The 22784-nt window shown below is 41.7% G+C and overlaps 2 protein-coding genes across 2 annotated transcripts in view; both read right to left on the bottom strand.

Annotated features, from left to right (window-relative positions):
- Positions 1–6517: 6517 nt before the first annotated feature.
- Positions 6518–14134, bottom strand: GJD4 (gap junction protein delta 4). Its single transcript, XM_031616094.2, has 3 exons — positions 13936–14134; positions 13603–13737; positions 6518–10693 (listed from the first exon to the last, which is right to left on the bottom strand). The coding sequence occupies exons 2-3, from the start codon at positions 13664–13666 to the stop codon at positions 9507–9509; spliced, it is 1251 nt and encodes a 416-aa protein (XP_031471954.2). The 5' UTR covers positions 13667–13737; positions 13936–14134; the 3' UTR covers positions 6518–9506.
- A 4827-nt stretch (positions 14135–18961) lies between these two features.
- The window catches only part of CCNY (cyclin Y), a 119047-nt gene continuing 115224 nt past the window's right edge, over positions 18962–22784 (bottom strand). The window contains exon 11 of the mRNA XM_090143097.1: positions 18962–19968. Within this exon, the coding sequence (XP_089999223.1) occupies positions 19956–19968 (13 nt within the window). The 3' untranslated portion in view covers positions 18962–19955. The remainder of the gene's footprint in view (positions 19969–22784) is intronic.

The raw sequence follows: 22784 nt of genomic DNA, 5'->3' as shown, positions 1-22784 counted from the left end.
TTATAAGATGCTTAAAATAAGAGTGTGCTTAAATGTTGGTCTGAACAAGAGTGCTTTTCTGAATTAGGGTTTAACTCATAAATTTACACAGTGCTTTCACACACAATTCCTTCTGAGAAAATAGGAGAGAATAGAATTAGGTATTAAAAATATAAACATAAATATAATAAATGTGCATAGAATTCTATATAAATATGTATTTCTGCATGTCATAAAAGAACTTAATGGAGAATTACTCAGGACAGAATTTTCTGTAAGGTTGAAAAGCCAATAGAGAAAGAAATCTGTGAAAGCTGAAAGTGAGTAACATTTCTTGTATAACTTGTATAGATTCTGTACTGATTTAATCGCAGCTGCATAATGGAAGATTTTTAATAAAAGGTTTGATGTAGATAGCGGCAGTCTCTTGGAAAAGGGATATGCTATTCTACATTAAGTGATATGATATTCTGTCTTTAAGAAAAGAAAAATTGCCTTGAAGAAACTCCTGCTGGTTATCATTTCCAGTCAGTGGCTACAAACATTGGGCAACAAACTTTAAATTAATGTCTCCTATAATGCAGTGTGTCTGAATATTTTTCAAAGGAGTGAGTGCAGTGGCAGACTCTGATACGCTGTATTTCCTGATAGTAGCATATTGTGTTTTTCTGTCACTTCTGGCCAATCTTTTAGTTTTTATTTAAGCATTAATTGATCTATGTAATTATATCTCTTAGCACCACTGTGCTTCTTTTTATGTAACTGTGGTCCCTCTCAAGTGAGTTACTAGCAGCAATACACATGAAACTTGCAAGAACTCTGCCAGTGTGTGTCAATATTGGCTGTGCTTGTGAATGTTAGACTTTGTGTCAATTCCTCCTTTGGCATTGTGTAAGTTTTCAGAATGCTGCAGCGGAGATCTGCAATATGCCCTTTGGAAATCTATGAAATCTATGATTGGTGTGGTTTTGTTTTTCTGCTCTTCTCCTAAGTCTACCAGGAAAATGTTCAACAAAAGGTATTTCAGCTCAAAAGCAGTGCTATTCTCCTGACTGCTTTCTCTGTCTTTGGTTGAGCAAAAGCAGTATCCTGTTTGGTGAAAGGCAGCATTCCCAACAGTAGCACTCCTCTGGCTCTGATCATTGCTTACACGTTTCTTGATATTTTCATACTCTCAGTTTTTACTCCTTTATTCTTCCCCCCTGCCAGTGCCACGCTTAGTGAAGGACGGAGTTCAGCTCAGGACTAATATAGCAGTAGTGGGAGTGTGGGCACCTCCCTCACAGATAGGCAGTGAAATGTAGGTGGCTTCTTCTTGAATTGAATCCTGCCAGGAGAGTCTGGCAATTCTTTTTATCTATCACAGTTCTGTTGTAACATCTGAGTATTTTCATTGATATATTCTCTATTTGCTGTTTCCTCAATTTTTGGGGCTGTATCATGTCTTCACATGAGCTAGTACAACTTCTAGTTTTGATTGCTCAATGGAGAGGTAGCTTCTCAGCCAGCAGCCTCTTTGACCCACTCAGGAGCACTCTGCACATTGATTCTAGGGATTTGGGAGGGGTTATTCTTAATGGGATCTTTGATTGATTATTGTGTTACTTTAGTGTTATCTTTTTTGGCTGTTTCCATATCTGGAATGATATCCATGTTCTGTTCTTGTTTGTTTGCCTGTTTTATTATTCTTTGCAATATATTCAGTTCTTTATTCTTTATTTTATACTTCAAAATTTATTTTGAGGCAGCTTAATTTCCTGACAACCTTTTAGGGAGGCTATTGGTTTTATTTCTGTTTGCTTCTTCAGTTTTCTTCACTTATCCAAAATGTAGGCTGGCTTAAAGTGCTTAAGCGTATCTTTAAACCATGCAAATTCCATCAGTTCCTCTAGAGAGCAGCAAATATGTTCAAATAAAATATTAACATGATTCAACATAATGTTTGGTGAAACACTATTAATTGAACTAGCTAAGCACTGATAAAGAGCAAAGAGCAGTGAGGAATGGAGGTCCTGCACCCAAGTTTGGCCTTTTCAAGCACTACCTGAGAACTGTCTTAGCACTTACTGTGGATGCAGTCCCCTGCCCTAAATGTCCTGCTTGACCTAACCTCTACTCTCCAACATAGTTTGGCACAGGGGAGGAGGAAAGCAATGGGGGTGCAGCCTGGGCTGGGCACCAGATCTGTGGGCTATAAACTTTCCTGTCCTTACTCACACAGGACTGTGAGCCAAGAGGAAGCACTCCGTTTCCAAAAACACCCACAAGCTGTCTGTTCCTCATGGTCAGTAGGTGTCTGACAGATGGGACTCTGTCTCCTGTGTGCACAGGGTTTAAGGGAACTTGGCACCTCACAGTGAGCCACAGATACTTGTTTTTTATGAAAAATAGTCAAAGTAATGAAAAGTCTTCCCAGCTGTAGACCTCTTCAGACTAATACCACCATGTGTTTGGCCCTAAATAATACATAAATCTTTAAAAGAAGGACAAAGCCCCCTTTGTTCTTTAAGATCAGTCTCCAAAGCAAGATTGACAGCTGCCTGCCTAAGCACTTGGACAGCTGACACAGATGTAACAGCAAAGTGAATTCAGTCTAATGGGAAATCCATGAAAGAGTGTTTTCAAAATCCTCTCATGCTTGCAGGACTGTTTTTGGTAGGATTTTGCGATAGTAATTCTTGTTGGCCTGTGCTGGAGTTTGTACAGATGTCTAAAGCAGCTTTTGCAAAGGTTTTTCTCACAGATATAAGCCTGGCCAATTGAGCCAACTTAAGTCATCCCAGATCTCCACGAGGTCTGTAACCACAGCAGAGCAATTCCCCCTTCCTGTTCTCTGTGGACCTAAGTAAGTTTTGTCAACACACCCACCCTTCCTGATGGCATTTGTTTCCAGTTACTGGGTACTGAGGTATAAAATCAGAGCCTCTTTTCCCAAATTAACAGCCTGAGCTGCATTAAATGCAAAATACTAAGAGGCAGCACTGGATAGACAGAAAACAGTCAGTGTAAGCTAATGCCAAGGCCACAGCAATGGAAGGTGCTGAAATCCCTTCTGGGAAATAGATTTAGCATGGACTGAGGCACGACTGGACAAAGTTGGAGGGGCTGGAAGAGCAGGATAGGGTATATATGCATCTTATCTTGCTTGCCTCAAGGACATTCGCCTCATCTGAGCATATTCACATAATACAGGGAAAGGAGGGATCAATTCAGGCCACAAGGGGAAAAGCAGCAAAAGGGAATGCTCTCTATGTAGGTAAAAAACATGTTTATCATCATTTTTTCCCTGCTTCTTGGGTAATCGACCTCTTAAATACCAGGAAGCTTCTTCAGTAACTACATGGCACTGGCTGGCTTCTGCTGGTGCGTTGTATGCACACAGAGTCAGATACAATCAGTGCAGCAACACAGGCAGGCTGGTAAACAAGTTTTGCTTCATTTCTGGAAGTGCAGTTTGCAAAAGAACCTGGAAATGCTGGAAGCTGTAGTGCAGGCTAGGCAGGGAAGGCTGTAGCTTGCTGCTCTTTGAGTTGTGAGCTGGCAACCCTATGCAGGATGCAGCTGGGAGTACTGAGAAAACACAGCCTTCTGCTTCATGGAACCCACCTGGTACTGAGGCAGAGGCAAGAAGTTTGCCCAGTGCTGTCCACAGGTGTTAGAACTGAAGTAAGCAGCCTAAGAGCTTCGCTGAAAACAGACCTTTGTCTTGAGTTCATAGGCACTGTGGGTCATGCCAGACAAAAGGTTTTCAAGAGGTAAAATATATCGAGCCAAATTGTTTCTGGGACTGATCCTTTTAGAAATATTTTAGGAATCTCATCTAGGAATAAATCTACTATAGCAAACATTTTTTTTGGGGGGGTGAGGTGGAGGGAGAAATATTGTCCTGAGAAGGAATGAAATCCCAACCACCAAGTTTAAATCAAGTTGGTAACATTTTATGAATTTCTGGTGAAGTACAAAAGCCAAATAAATACGAACCATGATACTGTTGTTTTAAAGGTTGTTTCGTGGTTGTTCTTGTGACTAAAGGTCATAAAATATATCTCTCAGACACAGGTAATTTGTCTAGATTTTTTGATAAATTATTTCTTATTTATTCACACGTTTGCGTGCTTTCTGTTGCAATAGACCATGAAAATTGAGACAGACTTCTGACCTGAAGGAGCTGTGTGTATCACATAATTCAGTTCCAGGCTATGAAGATAACAGTTGTTACCACCTCTATTTTCAATACAAAAAAAAAACAAAAAAAAACCAAAAAAAAAACACCAAAAACCAAAAAACAAACAAACAAACAAAACACCAACAAACCAAACATCAAAAGCTTTGTTTAGATCGTTCCTTAATTTAGTGTTTTCTTTTGAATGTCAAGTAGTTTTACTCTTCACAGGAGCATAAAATTTGCTGCAGTTCAACTTCTGTTGTTTTCTCCAGTCAGAAGAAAGATTGGAATCTTTCCTTGATTGTGCATGGAGGCATATATGAAAGTCTCTGGTGAAGCTGTGTGAACAGCTATCTATTAGTGCACCACATTCCGTAAATTGTGTTAGATATATTCCATGTTTATGTTTCTATAGGAAGAGGCTTGCAGAAGCAGGAGAAAAGCGTGGATTTTTTTAGCTAATGTACTGCCCATCTGCCTGCCTCTGAATATTTTTTCTAACCTTTTAAGGACAGAGACTCAGGAACAAGCAGATGCCAGAAACGAGGAGTGATCACAGTGTTATGGTCTTCCAATGCAGGAAGGTTGCACATCTCATCTGTGAGGACAAGGAAGGCATTGCTTAGCAAGTCTGAGTTGGCTCTAGAAACGTTTTGTCCTGTTGTTTGTTTTCATATTGCACACTAGGGCTAAGAAAAGGAGGAAAACCAGAGGAGAATGCAAAAAGTTTTCTGTACATTATGATTATTTCTTTGCCAAAAGCAGCAATTTCAGAGAGAAAATCCCCCAAATACACCCTGGTGAGCGGTGCTTAAAGTCTCATAGGCAAGATAAAAGTTATGCATATAGGAAAGCTAGAAGTGGAGGATTTCTGAGTGCTGGCCTCCACCCTCTTCTTTGAGGGCACCTTATATGAACTAAAGAAAAGCTCAGAATCTGCCATCATTTTCACTCAGTAAACTGTCTATCAAAGCTAACCCAGTACTCCAAGTGCTAGCTGCAGAACCTGAATCGGAGACATCTCTCTGTCTTTTGACATTTCTATGTTGTGAATGGTGCAGGGTTAGAAAGCAGGCGTTGGATTCTATGATTCTGTGGGTTAGCACTGTATGTGAACTCTTGTCATTAAGTCACTGCTAAGAATGTGGAGATCTGGAGGTCTGGAATATCCTGCTTGTCCAATCCTAATGGAAGAAATCACAGAATGATGAAGGTTGGAAAGGACTGCTAAGATCATCTAGTCCAGCTGTTGATCCACTCCCACGCTGCCCACAGAACTGTGTCCCCCAGTTCCATATCTCCACATTTCTTGAACACCTCCATGGACGGTGACCCCACCAGCTCCCTGGGCAGTCTGTGCCAATGCCTCACAATTTCTGAGAAGAAATCTTTCCTAATATCCAACCTGAATCTCCCCTGCCACAATGTAAGGCCATCACCTCTTGTCTTATTAAAAGAAAAGAGAAGTGGGAGAAGGAAAGGACAAAGCTAGCAGACAAAGCTATGTGATTGCACTCTGGCTACTTGCATGCTAGATAATACAAATTGTAAAGATACCATTCATTCTTTTTGATCAGATTTCTGCCTTGCCAAACTCATTTTCCAGAATTAAGACAAACAGAGAGTTCATGCTATGACTTTGAACAGAAACCATCAAATTTGCAGAATATTTTAGCAACTCAATTACAGTGTAGGAGCACTGTAAAATGACTTCTCTATCAGCTGAACACAGGCTATTAAGAGCAGTACAAAAGACAGAAGTTAAAGAACAGTCTTTCAACTACTCAACTTTCCTAATTTTGGAGATGCATTTTTTTATCATCTTAAAATATTACAAGCAGTAATAATTTATCTGTTCTTCATTGTAATAATGACATTAAAATAAAATTATGTGCAATTAATATCCTCTTTAATGATCCTTGCTAGAAAGATAATCACTGCAATAACGATGTATCACAAAAGGGCAGATAATTTTAATAACTTGAAAGAATACACTAAGGATCTCTCTGCAGTGTTAACTTCAGATTTAATACTTATCATAGTCTGAACTGAGAGATTCACGGAGAGCAACCGCTGATAAAGGGAAATTATGCATTCCCCAGACACCTGCCTGCAGTGTACTTCACAAGAGAATAGAGTCATAGCTTTCTACTGTGCTGCTGAGAGTAAACCAAAGTGATCCAACATAGAGAGTGAAGAAAGAAAGTGATTATAGCTGATTGACTCTTGGGATTTGGCTTTTATTTTGGTATTAAGAAACAAATTTCAAACTAAAACAAAGCAAAAAAAAAAAAAAAAAAAAAAAAGTTCAGATACTGTTTTTTAAAACCTATCTTATTTAATATTGAGAAATAGAGTTGGTGCCTTGCTGTTGTTTCTTAATCATGCTGACACTGCCCAAACTCCCAGAGATACTTGGTTTACTGCATACAGAACACAAAAAGTGCAGGTCTCCAACATCCTGCTAGAGTATCAGAGTGACAGAGCATCCTGAGGGCAGTGGTAGGTGAGTGGTATGGTCAGGCAGAAACGCCTCTTCTGGAGTAGCTGGGTTAAGAAGAGATATAAAGACACACAGCAAACTTAACAAGCAGGTTTTGCAATATTCTTCTGAGTACAAAGTAATGTCTGAACACTACAGCTTTGCTTACGTAGAATAAAATCTTGTTACTTCCTTGCTCTACATCTATTACTCCTTTATTCTCTTTCAATGATATCAGCGTATCATCATAGTGTCTTAACAACCAGTGATACTGAAAACAAGGAGAATATAAGGATAGGAGTGATCCTCTGTTTTCCTTCTTTCAAAGAGATCTGTAGTGCTTCCTTATTCCCATTGCAGATGCAATGTCTTCTAATTTGCTTGAGCTGGGGAAGCTCAGAACAGTACAAACGTCTCTGCTCATCTTCCCTTGGTCTTCCCTTGCTGGTAAATCCATCCAGCTTTGTAAAACCACGCCTTTATAATTTAATAAACAAAATTTGCAAAGAATTATTAGAAGACTTAGAGACATTCCCTAAGGAGTGAGTGGTTGATGCCAGAAGTCTCTATTCCCTCTTGTACCATATGACATCATACATCCTGCAGTGTTAATGCACAGGTGTTTATGTTAGCAGTTGATGGGTGCACCAGGCCCTGCAGCAGTCAGGTCTGCAGCTGAACGGCACAAACCCAGGCCACAGTTTCAAGACCAGAAATGACAAACAGAATAAGGGAGATTTTCACTCATTTCACTTTCTATTCCAGACGCAAAGAGGATCTTCTCTGAAATGAGGCTCTAAAACATGTCTAGCTAAGGACACAAATAAGCAAACTGTGTCCAGCCACAGTACATTTATTATTTATCCCATCCTATTTATATCTCACACCAAGGGATGTATGCAACAGCCTGAATCCACATTTGTTCCTTCCATTCCTCCTCACAGCTGAGAAGAGACAGTGAATCACAAAAGGTCTCATTGTTGCTGTCTTTAGTTCTGGTGTGGGTAATCAGCACAGACCCCATTACAGAGGCTTTGGAGGATGAGGAATTTAAATATTTAATGTTTTTCTGCCTATGATAAATTTAATAATTAATGCCACTTCTGTCCTGGAAATGACAAAACATACAGCAAGCACGCATGATAAAAGAAATAAACACGGCTAATGAAGGGGAAAACATTGCTTAGAAAGTAGCAATTAAGCACACTTCAGGGTTGGCAAGGTACTTTACAAAAGTAAATTCTGCCTTCAAAGAGTAATTCTGTCCATCCAGTAAGGTTCCCAGTTCCTGAAGGGATGGAGAAGGCGAGGGATCATTAAGTGCTGATCTTTACCTTGTATGTGTGAGGAATGATACACAGAGTTGTGAACCAGACTGTCCCAAAGGCACGTGCACTCACAGGAGAGAACAGGACAAAAGTGAAAGCTGTTTTCCCTTGTTGCTGTGGTGAGGAACCAGCCTGTAAGTCATTAGATACATGTTATATGGCAAAGTGAGGGCCAAATTGGCTCTCAGCTTCTTTTCTCTTTGCATAAGTCTAAGAGGAGTGGGAACTGCTCCAGTTCCAGGCTGCTGACACCCACCTGTGTCACCCTACAGAGCAGCTTGTGTAAAGGCTCTTCTGTTGGTGCATTCCCCAGGCACGTGCTGCTCTGCACCCACCCCCACTGCAGGTGTACGCAGCTTACAGCCCACACTCACTTACCAGCTATGAGGAAATTCAGCTCACACACTGCCATGCTTCACTGCTGGACCACGCTTATGTAAATGCAAGAGGATTCATATCGAAGGAAAGCACAAAGCATGAGAGCAATAAGTTATTCTGTGATTCACCCCATTTAGGCACGTTTTCCAATGATTAGAGTCTGTCAGTCACAGAGGGTGAGTACTTGCACAGAGGTTGCTGCTATATTCTTCTCTGGGATTAGAAATCATTTTCCCTAAGCTCAGGTCTGGAATAATCATATAATGGTAGAAATGGGTACATCCAGAAGGTGACTCACGTTAACCTAAGGGATGCCTGGGACAGATCAGATGAATCATTTTCCCTGCTGAAACAGGGAGCCTAGCGTGACTATTTCAGATTAGGATGTAACACTTTTTAGACATGTCATTAGTAGAGCTACAATCATACATAGTAAGTAATGCCAGGGCATGGGCACTGGAGTTCAGCCCCACAGTGTCAAGCTGATGCTGCTCACTTCCTGGGCAGCTCTGCAGCTCAGCAATCAACCATGCAGCCACCTCATTTTGGAGTTCATGGAGCTGAGTAACACAGACATAGACAGGCTGTGCCAGCTGATCTCAGGGCCAGAGAAAGTACTGCTGTGGTGCTGCTAACGAGTGCAGGTGTGGTCTTCAATACAGAAAAATCTCTAAGATCCAGGCTTTCTTTGCATATTAACTCTTTGCTACAACACAATCATTTTTATTTGTTACCTACTCTTGCTTTCTCCTTTCTAAGAGTGGGCTTAGGGAGTTTATTGTGAGGAGATCAATTAACCTTCTGAGAGTGGACAACATACAACTGTGCTTAGGAGTCACACCTTTCCTAAGTTCAATCTGTTACAGTAGGTGAGAGCAAACAACTGTACAAATGAACTCTTAGAACAACAGGTCAGTCACGGTCCACAGCTTTTTAGAGTCACAGCTAGAAAGGTGTAAATATGTTATATTTTCATAAAAACAGTTCAGTTAATGCAATATCCTTTAAATTCTCATTTGAGCTTTTCCTTCCTCCTCCGTGGAGGTTTGTTTCTCCTTCTTCGGTTAGTCACTTACAGCAAAGCAGCAAGTCTCTGCCCCTGTGACTTTCTGACACCCCTCATGAGCACAGCAATCTGTCCTGCTGGCCCAAAGCGTAGGGTTCTCTCAGGGCTCTACACCCATTCAGACTTTTTTGATCTCAAGCAACTAGTACTGCTATAATTTGATTGCACATCAGGATTTTTTAGCTCAGCTGAAGGGCAGTATCCTAAAAGCTTGCTCTGAACTACAGAGGAAGAACCTCCAAGGTGAGACTTGATCTGAGGTCTCAAAGTCAGGGCAGTATCTTTAATGAAGTTTTGCTGGAGCCCAGGTCTCACTTGCTGGCATGCAGTTCCTTGCTGGTCACCAGCACACAGGTGTTCTTCAATGCTATCTTGCTTAACAGCAAGATCTCCTGACACACAGGGCTTATGGCTGTTGCTGTTAAGGTTAGTGCTGGCAACTTGCTGAGAGGCCTCTTCAGGATGAAGGGCAACTTCCTCTTCCTCTTCACAGAGAAGTGAGCAGGAGCCGTCGCTGATCTGGCTGCCATTCATTGCTTGGCAGTCTTGATTCTGGGGAGAGGAAGAACTACCAGACTGTGCTGGGGGGATATTTAAAAGGCCCTCATTCTCTCTGTGGGGGTTGGCCAGCTGCTTGTTCCTCTGGCTTCTTGCTGTCATTTGCCGGAGAGCGCAGACAAGGTCAGCAAGGCTGAGTAGAAAGGACAGACTGGTGACACTCCAGATGAAAACCATCATGATGGATTTCTCAGTGGGCCGGGAGATGTAGCAATCAACTGTGCTTGTACAAGGTGAATGGTAGCAGGAAAAGCGCTCGGGAACAAAAAATCCAAAGAGGAAATACTGGGCAGCTGCAAAAGCAGCCTCAATCAGTGTCCTAAAAAAAAGATGAACAGCATATGCCCCAGAAAAATCGAGGACACCTAGGTTGTCCACATTGCAATCCAATCTATTGACAAGATCACTCCTACAGAGTTCCTTCAGGTCTTTGGGGTTTAATAAACCCTTATTCCCTCTGCATCCATACACCAAACAGTGCTTTCTTACAATGTACGTTGCTACCTTGTGCAAAACATAAACGCTGAATGCAGTGTAAGGTAACAAGATAGACACAGTCTGTATGAACCAGAACCTGAAGTGAGATATGGGAGAGAACAAGTCATAGCAAACATTGGAGCATCCAGGCTGCAGGGTGTTGCAGACGAAGCGCTCCTGTTCATCTTGATAGAGCGGATAGCCTGCTAACACCACCACTGCCATTCGCAGCAGAACTACCAGCATTAGCCAGATCTTTCCTAGAAGAGAACAAAAGAAAAAGAGTAGGGCACTAGAAGGAGAGAAGGTAGGTGATGCTCTGTGCACACAGTGCATTTGAAAGAATACCTCTGAAGTTAGTTTCCTCTTTGAAAAGCACCTCCTTGGCTTTGTTTTGGCTGAGACTGAAATTTGTGTGAATGTGTTAGCCAGCATATTCCATAGCTTTCGTCTAGACTTGACAGTGTAGGAGTCTGACATACAGTAAGCCATGCAAACTGAAAATGCAGCCTAACAATAACACTCTGAACATGCCCAAATCTGGTAAAAAGAATTGTGTGAGTATTCCCATTTTGCTTGGTTTCATACTTCTGCATCTGGATTTTGTACTGTATTGATGTTGATCAGCTAATATGGCATGAAACTCCTGTAGATCCCAAAAATTGTTCAATGATGTAGCATTTGTTCTTTACCTTAGCGATGAAGTCATATGTAAAGCTTACTGCAGTGTCTAGACTGGTAGTTACTCATGAGCTAGCTAACAGGTGCTACCAGGACACTTATTCAAAATGTACCACAAATGTGCATTTGTGTGTTCACACATGAACCTGTCATTTCTCTGTATTACTTCTCTGGTTGCCTTGTCTTGAGCACACCTCCCCATCATCCTGTACCTTGGCATGCTGTCTCTCTCTCCATTCAGACCAAAAGCTCCCTTCTGTCTTAGCATTAAGTAAAGACTTACAGGTTTGGCAGTTCCATACATTTTTCTTTGTCTTTCACTGAATTGTTTCAAAGGCTGTTTTAAGGAGGGAGAGATCAAAACTTAACCTTATTCTATCACGCCAACAATACTGAAAAATCAGGAACTGTAACCCTGTATGTCATATCTTTAGAATGAGACACTGTTGTTCATGAGAGTTTCTTGGAGGACTTTTAGATGGGGTAGGTTTTTCATAAAGGTTTTTTGGTAAAGTTACACAAATTGCTGTATTGACGGCAAAGCTATTTTTAAAACAGAAGTCCTTTTCCTGAGCTGGGTTGGAAAGTCTGAAAACAATCTGTTATACAGTCAAAACACAAAAATACACAGAGAAATTCAACATTTGAAGTAAAGTTTAGCACTTGAATTTCTCAAGGTTCCTTTTGAGTACTGTCACTGCTTCTGTATGCGGTTTTGAAAAATTCTTTTAATTTAACAATCCTCTGCTTTAGTTTCATGTATTTTTAAAACACGTCAAAAAGTAAAAAAGAAAGAAAAGAAAAAAGAAAAAAAAAATTAGGAACAACAAAAACCACACACACACACAAACACACAAAACAAACAGAAAAGTGCAATGAGTTGAATTCTGTACTTTAAGGAATAGCTAAGAAACTGATTGTTCAAATCAAAAGGAATAACTGAGAAACAGATGCACAAATGGCGACTCGGCGACTATGTAGAAGCATGCTATGTGCTGTTAATGGTTGAGAAATGCACTGAATAGCTTAAGTCATGGATAGTGATTGTACATCTCACATACACAAAATCTGTGAAACAGCACCAGTACATATTCTGAAAGTCTTTTTAAAAGATCAGATCCCAAAACTCTTTTTTCTATAAAATACAGTTTTTTACAAGTATTGTCTTTAACAACAATTGTCTTTGCCACTTCCCATGGAACAATTTCTTTGTAGTTGGTAAGAATCTTAATTGTCCACTTTTTTCTGTAGTATTATTTAGTATCTATTAACACATGGAACATACAATTTGAATGCCCCATGTAAACCCTCAGTGGCTAAAGGACAGATTATCGGACTGAGTCAGTAAAATTGCACTCACAGAAGCCTGCTGCTTCAGGCAAAATAATGTACTACCTAAACAAATGGAGGCCTTCCCATTTCATCTTTAATCACCTGAACCTTAGCAGTGGTTTTGCTGTATTTTCAGCTCCTTGTATTTTGTTGTGCAGGCTGTGCTGTTGCCCAGTTTTTGACAGTGTTGGCCAATAAAAACCACCAGCTGTAAAGAATCATCACCTTTAGAAAGCGATGCCTCATAGTGAGGTTGCATTTTTTCCCAGTGAGGACCTCAGAGTGTTTGAAGCACATTTGTTAATTAAGCTCAAGATACTACATGCTATTTCCCTATCCATTTTTAATTAGAACATGTACAACGGGGAGTGCTGCTTAAAAAAAAAAATATATATCAGTGGCTCCTTAGGAAGCAGTTCAGTATGATGTTCATTTTAGAGAGAACCCTCCATGCATCACCTTCCCCAGTGGCTCAGTCCTCATTGCCCCTGCAACACCCAGCACAAGCTGCAGCCCCTGCCCGTGGTGGGAGTGAAGGGGCTTCAAAAGGCCCTGGAGAGGTTTTACCTGACTCACACTTCGCTCCAAGCAGCCCAACCATGAAAGAGGAAGGGTGTCTTAAATAAGAAGAAAAGAATCACTCAGCCCCCTGTTTGCTGCCGAAAAACAAACTGCGCTTCTTTGTTTTCTGTTTATTTTTAATGCATTTGAACTTTACTCATTTATAAAAATGAAGAAGAATAAGCATAGTATGGCAATTAGCCACTGGCAAATGTCTTCCTGTAAAGGAGAAGCTTTTTCCCTTCTTAATGAAGAATTATTTCTGAGTGTTTTCACAACAATCCGTACAACATTCTCCACAGCTGGTGTGAAGCTTGGGCATCAAATTTGAAAACTATGTCAGAATTCTTTCTTAAAGCTCAGAAAATGTTCATCAGAGAGGAAGTAGGAGTCAATTTAACAAAAAAATAAATACATTGACCACTTTTACATCACATATGTAAATAATAATTTCTTCTTTAAAAGTTACAAAAGGATAACTAGAAATCAAAGTGGATGACCAATGTCAGTGCTCAGTTGTCCAATCTAGTGGACATTTATTAGCTTCAGGCTAGGAGCAGCAAAAGAAAGAGCAGAGTGGTTTTAAAGTACTCACCTATAATTGTCACATTATAGTTGAGAGTGACAACCAAAAATCCCAGTGAGTCCCAGTGCTCCATGATGGATCAGATTCACAGCACTGCTGGCTATTGATGGCTCAGCTGGTTTGGCATTTCCCAAGTAGGTCAGACTTAGGGAATAAAGAAAGAAGAAATATTTGATAAGCATCAAAGATGAAAACAGGAAATGAAACCCCAACAGTGTTACTTGTGCTGGATTACTTTGATGATTTGAACAAGGCTGATAGTTCTGGATACAGGAACAAATCTTCCCAGGGGTTTAAATTGCCTTGGAAAATCTTTGGCTGTTCAGATCCTACTGCACTTACCTCTTTCGTGGATCCTCTGTCCAGACAACTGCAAGCAGATGAACAACAACAGGAGGGATCTTTCCCATTGTAGACTATTCTTAACCTCCTGGGGCATACCAGCCTCCTGGCATTGCTGAGATGTTTCAGTGGTGAAAGGCAGGGACTGGGGAAAAGGAAAAAAAACATGGACCAGGAATTAACTGAGGCCTATTTCCCTGGAGAAGTACAGATGGACAAAGGGACAGAAAGGGGCTGCAAAAGAACGAGCATCCCCGTATTTGAAAGACACTTCCTGTTTAGCAGCTGCTCAATGGAACCTGTTCCATTGCAATTCCTCAAAGCAACTTTATTTCTAAAATGCAGCCTCCCTGACAGTACATCATGGCCTTGTCAATCACTGCCGTGCCAAAAATTCTCCTGCGGGCTGAGGCTCCCAGCAGGGGTGACAAGAGATGGGAGAAGCCTTTACTAAACACAGGGCGGGGGCTGGCTTGTATCAGTTTTTTCTCCCACAGGCTCTTGGTTACTGGGGCATCACTCAGCAATGGCAGGGCTGGTGGCTCACAGAATGAATGCGTGGCAATGGCTGAAGTCACGCAGGATGCCCCACAGGTGCTTCCAGAAAACTGCAGGTGGAAGAACACACAAGCCCCTTCTTCCTCACTACCACACCCCACTGTCCTGAGAACATAACCTACTACTGCTTTCCACCCATTGCTCAGAACCCTATGGGATGTTTTGTGTCACTCTGTCCTTTCTAATCTGTGTTGTAATAGAGATAAACATATAATGGACACTTTTTCCCAGGAAATCTCATCAGTAAGTACTAAAACAGCAGGAAAAAAAAAAAAAAGACTTTGTGTGATACAACAAGGGAGAAAAGTAATATCACAACAAGGGAGAAAAGTAATATAATGAGAACCAGGGAGCTCAGGGCACTCTGCTTCTGAGCCCTGCAAGTATCCTTCAGCCCATGAAGGGTGGCTGATCCTCCTTTGTGAGGTGCTTATGGCCAGCCTTAAAAGGTAAATTATTTAATAAAGCAGAATGTAACTGCGCAATGACATCTCCCCAGCTCTACCGTCCCAGTAAGTGTAATCTCAGAGCAGAGCACACTGAGCATCCTTTCTGTAGTGAGCCTCATACTTTGCAGACCCTAACAGTGGAGTTTAAAAGGATGGCACTTAAAAACATGGTGTAACTCTTTATTCATTGACTGAGTAAAGAGACTTTCAACTATAGCAGTAAACACAGGAAATATCTTACTTTCGGAACTGTTCTATGTCAAATATTTGCTGAAAAAACACTCCTGTTACTGAATTTTATTTACGGTGTGTGATGCTAGTTTTAGCTTCATTTTTCCCTCCAACACCTCTTTTTTTGGGATGTGTGTAAGTGTGAAAGGTAGGGAAAGGAAGGAAAACTGGTGGAAGAGAATAGAGAAGGGAAAAGGTACAAATGGCTGAAAGGAAAAATGTGCTGTGATATGAAGGTATTCTTGTCAAACATCCTTTGTCAAAATCAGTAATCAAAAATAGTCAGGAATGTCAAGATGGCGGCAGGGTATGAATGCTCAGCAGCTGCATTCACACAATAGACTATAAATTGTCCCTGTCAACATTGCTGGTTAAAATACCCTTGGTTGTCACTGCTGTGAGAGACCTCTGCCATGTGTGCAAGAGGATAACCGTTGGGGATTTACTGCTGCCTTCAGGACTGTATCAGCAGCATATCTGGTCCCACAGCAGGATGTGCTGAGGCAGGGTGGGCCATTTTCTGGAATATTAAAAAAAAAAAAAAAAAGAAAAGAAACCAACATCACCCTCCACACTCACCACACAGCCTAACTTAGGGCTGGATTTACGTCAGAAAGCCTAAATTCTATTTTAGCTTTTCCAGACAACTTTAGCTTTTCTATTTTAGTTTTTCCAGACTCACATCTGACTTCAGTCCAACAGTTCTCCTTTTTGTGGCATGTTCTTTTTCCCATCCTTTTCCACAGTATCTTTTGTAGTTGATAACCTTGCATGCGGTTTCACAAAAGGGATCAGGATTTTTGTGGTAGTCTCCAGGTGACCAAAGTTAAGCTTTAGGGTTTTTAAGTGGTTTTTGTGTCAGTTGCAGACTGTGCTGGCCACTGGTTTTGCTCTGGGGGTTAGAGGAAGTTTCTAGGCAGGGGTGGGGAGCAGAAGAAGGAGGGGTGGTCAAAGAAAGCAGGGAACATAACCACAGCCTTAGTAAAGGTATGGCCCTCAGACACACTGATGTGACAGAAACTACCTCTGAAGCACCTGTGTGCCTGCAGCCATTGCCACTGAGGACTCAGGGCTGAAAAAGCACCAGGATGCCATGTGCACCCACCCTACATTTCCCCCCGCTACGGCTGGAGAATCTGAGCAAGGCCACTTGTTCTTCCTTGGGAGAATGGCTCTATGGCTCACATAAGCTGTAGGCCCATCTGGGCCTGGTTGGGGTGCATCAGCCAGGGCCAGCAGCAGCAACAGCTGCTCCAAGACAGCCTGACATCTCAAAAATAATCATGTTTTCTACACAGCTGTGGCAGTCCTTCTGCCAGCAGAGGGACCTTGGCAGCACCACAGATGGGCTGGTGCCATCTTGCACCCCATGAATGGGTACATCCTCCCCTCCATCCAGACATGCTCCTGTACTACCATCCCACAGACAGCTATTCCTAGGCTGGAATAAAGTTCAGCTCTAGTTAATGGTAGTTAAATAGGAGAGACACACAGAAAAGCCAGACGTGGCTTTGGGTAAAGCTAAGTTTCAAAATCTAGAGGTATCTTATCGTGGCTGATTTTAGAAGCAGTCTTTAAAAGCCACGGGAAAGCTTTCACAGGCCAACAATGAAACCTAAGAAGATGCAATTAAATCTATTTAAAAATCCACAACTGGTGTCTACATTTCTAAACCCTTATCACAGATGAAGGGGGGCTTGATTCTGCAAACATTTGCAGATGTGACTCCATCACTGTGAGTGACTTATTGGAACATTCTGAGCTACTGAAGCTGCATTCCTGTCTCCAGTCCCCTGGGTTATTTGGCACAAAAGCCCAGCAAAGCCACTTTGCTTGGTCATTGGCTCACGTATTAAGAGGTAATGCAAAGTTAGCCTTGAACCAATTCAGAACTTCCCATCCCAGGAGCAAATCAGTCACCTGAAGGCTACCAGTCTCCACCATACACCCAAGCTGACAAAACTAGCAGCAATTCCAGTATTCCTAAGTCCCAGCTGCCATTGTCTCACCCAGTCAACATCTACACTAATAACATGCAGGCGTAATGCAGTGAGAGTTACTACAGGAGACCGCACCCTGCAGAGCACCTGCCAACAGCATCACAGACTCCTTATGACAATTTAATTAACGTTAAGGCAAAAATGGGTCAGTTACCACTTCCCTAATATGGAAAGGGAGCTGTCACTTCTGAGTAGGATGCATACCTAATATTTTAAAGTCTAATTTTAAAATCTGTCAATTTTTTTTCTAATTAGGAAATATGATCTACTAGTGGCCAATCTTGTAGTAAATCTCTTTAGAGAGTGAGTTGTAAAGTGAAGGAAAAAATAATCCATTCAAAAAGGGCGCTAAATGACATTTAAATAAAATTAAAAAAAAAAGTGACCTTATTTTTTAAGTTACAGAAATACAGCAGAAAGGTGAGAAAGTCACGAAGGACAACAGCAGAAAAGCAGCAGGAATAAATGTTTCCTCTGCACCTCTGTGTGCCACCTGGAGATCACCTATCAGCAGTCCTCAATAAAACGGGTGTCAAAGCTGTGCAAACAGTGAGCAAACAAGAACACTGCAACTCAGGAATTAGCACCATGGAGCCTATGTGCACTGAGGCACTGGAGAGGATAATGTTTTCCATCATAAACGAGGCACTCCTACTCCCACTGCTGGCCTCAAACCCGATGATCCCACTGGGCATTGTTCAGGTGTTTGTCCATCTTCCTCTGCTGTTCTCTTTCCACTCCCGGGAAGTATGCACACATACTTGGACATATATAAATACAGAGCACATGTGGCTGAAACAGTCCAGCACATCCAGGACAGAGGAATTCAGCTCTTTTTTTAGCTGCTCTTATGGATTGGACTTGAATGTAATTTCCACACCTCGGTCAGCTCGGATACTCACACCTGCTGCCTGCAGCATCTTGTATGCCTCTTCTTCCTCAGCTCAGTAAGTGAATGTTAGACTGTATACTGTCAAGGATTCAGATTACTCTCTTACTTTGCCTCAAGCAGATCCCCTTATAAATATTTGAAGGTTCAGAAAGGTCATCTTCCTTAAAGAAGTCTTCTTCTATGATGTTAACAAACAGAAAAATTGTTTCTCCTTCACGTTTTCATTCAGAAAAGTCAACATCATTCAACCAAGAACTTAACTTTAAACACTTCAAGACTAATATGAAGGGAAATTTAGTAATGGGAAGTACATTTCCACTCAGAATCTGAGGGCCAATTTCTTCAAAAGTATTTAATTTTACTAAGTAATAAAAGCACAAAGTGAGTCCATGGGATTTTCAAATGCACATTATTAATATCTGCTTAACTCCTGCTAAAAAAGGTAGTTACACTAGTAAACGACATTATTACTAACATTTGCTCTGCTGCAACACACAAAAATCTAGTATACAAAAGATTCCAGCTTTTTTTTATTTTATTTTCAACGTGATACTTGACATCAAATTTTACACTTATATTTTTGTATAGAGAAAATATAAATTTGAAGGTTTGGAAAGTCCTATGATCTCCTATTTTTTATTCAGGCTAATGATGACATGCCTCATCGGTGCCCAGCTCAGGCAGCTCCAAACATTTTCCTGTTTGGGTGGGCAAAAAGGAAGAGAAAGGACGTTTCCAATCAGATGGGCCTTCAAGGATTGCTTTGCTGCACCTTGATAATAGCATGATGAACATTTTGTTCTTTTTTTCTTACTACCTACTCCTCCCCTGTACCAGTGGAGGTCGCCGAGCAGAAACCCTTCGCACAGCATCTTCCAGAACATAACAAAAGAGGAGTGGTATCTATAAAACACTCATAGAATCATAGAATGACTTGGTCTGGAAGGGACCCCAAGGAGTTCCGACTCAAGTTCCAACCCCCCTGCCACAGGCAGGGCCACCAACCTCCAGATTTGGTACTCAACTAGGTTGCCCAGAGCCCCATCCAACTTGGTCTTCAACATCTCCAGGGTCAGAGCATCCATAACCTCTTGTTACACCTAGGTGACAAGAAGGTGTGGGAGAGGGATTCAGGTGACTGCAAAAGTGAGTGAGCTGCCCTGCCTGGCACACATCCACAGGAGACCTCTCCCAGCAGCACACATGGGTGTGAGGATGGGAACTGTGGCAGCATGGCTGAAGGTGCCAGAGTGCCACTTGTTCCAATGGCTTGGACATTGTTTTTCATATAACTTTAAAGCATGGTGTGCTGATATTGTGGAAATTGTTAAAGTAGCTGGGGAAGAGATTTCTTAATAAGATTATCAAGCATCTCTTTGTCTGGTTATGTTTTTAATTTTAGTACTTACATCATGTCTGTTCTCAGCACGAACACTGCAGGTAGCAAATAGATCATAGCTTTCAGCAGGCTGAGCAGAAGGGGCTATTGTGTTAGTTCTGGATATCAGTAAATAAATCCGCCATATCAGATGTAACATACGGCAGCCACAGTGGAATTAAATAAGAGATCTTCACACTTTCTTGTATTTCATGGCTGATCATTTTAGGAAACAAAACTCATATTGTTGTCTGTGTTACTGAACACAGATACTGCTCTTTCTTTCACTATGGACAGATGAATGTAAGTACATGGTCACTGAAAGTGGGCACGGAATTCCCAGCATTGCCAACATGGGAAAAAGGCTACATGAGCACAAAAGTAAAAGAGGGGAGTTGAAAAGAGAAACGTGATGTTTTCCCCTGCATTTCACACATGACTCAAAGCTCAGGAATCACTGCAGTCAGCATTGAGCGGGGGTGTCTGCACGTGAAGAAATGTCTTCTCCAAATTTAATGCATTTCTCTGCAAAAGTCAAAAGGTACATTCTTTTAAAACTCAACTATGCCTTAAAAATATGATTTTAAATAAACTAAAAGCTCTATCTTGTATGTAATAAAACCTTAACCAAATGAGTTTTTGTTGTTGTTGTTGCCTAAAAGACATTTATCACTTTGTTTCACAACATGATCCTTGACCTCCAGCTAGATTTTAAAAAATAATGAATAAATAATCTAGCATTTCTCTTAGTTGGAAAATTAGTAGATTTCTTGCATCACATTCTTGTCAGGATGGAGGTATTACTTCTGTACACACAGCACAGGACAGTGCAAAAAGGAGTTTTTGAACCTGGTCTTGACTTCATTCTGTCTTCATTTGACCTTAATCGGTGACCTGCTAATAGCCTTTTGTTTAAAGTGCCTGTGTAGAAAACGGTTTAAACAAATTGTGTGTATGCCAACTGCCACAATATTGGGAAAAAACAAATTATCAGTTCAGAAGGTGAAGTGTTCTCCTCAAAGCTCTGCTTCACAATACACACCTATCTGCCATTTCCATCGTTCCTGCTTTGTTTTCTCCCAGAGAACCTCATGAACTCTGTACACTTGGGGCAGGACAGGAGGAACTCTTCTGTTAAATTGTGACAGAATTCAGATTTAATGTATTATATCAAGCAGGATTTTCATTTCAAAGAGAAAGATTTTGCATCCCTCAGTGTTGGTAAAATTAATAGGAGTGCAGTACTGACTCTCATTTAAACCTTTACCATAATCCAAAAAGAGCAACATGGATCCAAAGTGATTTATTCTGCTGTTTTAGAGAGCAAAAGACAACAGGTGAGAATGCCCTGCCCACCCCCAGAGCAATAAGGAGATTCAGCAGTAAGGGAAACCATGCCATTAGTGGGAACAAAGGTTGACCTGGGGTCCTACTTCAGGACCATTTAGGCAGGGGGGGTGAAATGCAGCCCACCCTTCTGCCACAGTGCTGTGACCACTCTGTGAGGTACACATGCCTGGTGCCTCCATGCTGGTAGCACTGACAGAACAGAACTGCTAAGTGCATCCTTCCACCTGCTCTGCACTGACACACACAGACATCCAGCCTAATGCTGGATCTCCAAAATTGCTGCAGATTACCATATTCCTGACAGGTTTAGTCTCAGGGACTTAGAGGTTTTTTCACTTGCTGTTTAGCAGCTTTGTCTCATTTAGCACTTTATGGCAGAACCCCCGAGACCCTTTCTGTGGTGTCTGGGAAGAGCAATCTGCATTAACTCCCACCCGAAACTACCAGAAGCTCAGAGCAGGGAACAGCAACCTGCACTTCAACTAATGTGCTCTTATTGCTCTTCTTCAGTGCAGTCCGATTCACCAGTTAGAGTTTCCAGCTCCACCGTGCTGGTGAAGGAGCCATGGGCCTGCTCAGCCTAGCTGCTGGCCTTGTGCTGCTTCAGTTCAAGGCCAAAACCACTGTACGTGCTGCAAAAAGGTTTCATAATTCCTGCTGTAACATCCACATTCAGTTAGCAGCAATCTGGCAGTAAGGCAGGCAGTGCTGCTAGTGCAGACACAACTGCTGGAGCTGGAGAGCAGACCTGGCCTGTGTGAAACCATCACAACCCCAACCACAGGTCTGTGGGCACATCAAGAGCTGCCACACACTGTGGGGAACAGCGGGGTCTCTGCAACATGATGGACAAACAGATGCAACTCCAGCCTGTCCTGTGGTGTGTCCAATGATGCAGGCCAGCCTCAGCCCCACACCTTGCACCCATCACCTGGGACAGCTCTGTGCTGCAGCCTGATGTCATGATGGCACCTCAAGCCTTAAAAAGTGGTTTGGGGGGTCCTGTGCAAATCCTGAGGACAGCACTCAGGAAAATGCACTACACCACACTTGTTTTTAGGCACATTTTATGAAAACACTGAAAACAAGCCAATAACAGTCTGCTGAAGAAATTAAAGCTCCAGTTATCTTCTCCAAGAACAATGATTTGTAAAACATGCACTTTCCTCTTCTTCTGCCCTGCATGTGTGATGGAGCACTGGCCCCGAGGCTGTGCTCTCCTTCCCCAGAGCTCTTCAAAAGCCACCTGGAAGTGGGCCTGGGTAATGTGCTCTGGGGAACCTTGTGTGAGTGGGGGCTGGAACACATGTACCCAGACCCGTGGTTCTGTGATTCACAATACAAAATCAACAGAGGGGATGGTTCCAAACAGGCTCTTGCATCACTGTGTTTACCTACTCTTAGCAAGCTGAAGAACCCAGACAAATGCTCTCTTCAGGGGAGCAAACAGGTTCAAATGACACTTTAAATGATGCTTTTTCTATTACCAGATACTATAAAAACTCAGTTAAAACGCAGTTAATACCAAAAATAGCTGCCCACGCACAATGAAATTGTCAAGGAGAATTCATTTTACATCTGAAATTAAACAAGTCTGAAATAGAAAAACTTCAGATTGCAAGTCAACACTGACACTGAGGTAAATACTGCAATTCTAATGCAGGATATTCAAGACTTTTAGATGTTGCTCAGTACAACATCGTTTTCCTCCTCCTAGGATTTATGGCAATACAATCTGCACATCCTGTGTGCTTTAAAGAAAACAGCTGTGCCCCTCAATCTGCTTCTCCAAGAAATCTATCATAGTCAAGCTACTCAAAGCATCATTAACATCTTTAGCCATTAGCACTGCAGGAGATGCAAATAAATTTACCCTCTTATTTCCTTATATTAAACTACCCACACACCTCATTTTTCTTTCTAACCTTTACAGCATTTCAATTTCCATCTTTTTGACCCCTCTGGTTTCTACAGAAGAACGCTTAGTGTGC

Source organism: Phasianus colchicus, chromosome 6, assembly GCF_987193195.1.
Source record: "Phasianus colchicus chromosome 6, bPhaCol1.hap1.1, whole genome shotgun sequence".
Taxonomy (NCBI): Eukaryota; Metazoa; Chordata; class Aves; order Galliformes; family Phasianidae; genus Phasianus; species Phasianus colchicus.
This window is presented reverse-complemented; position numbering and strand designations above follow the sequence as displayed.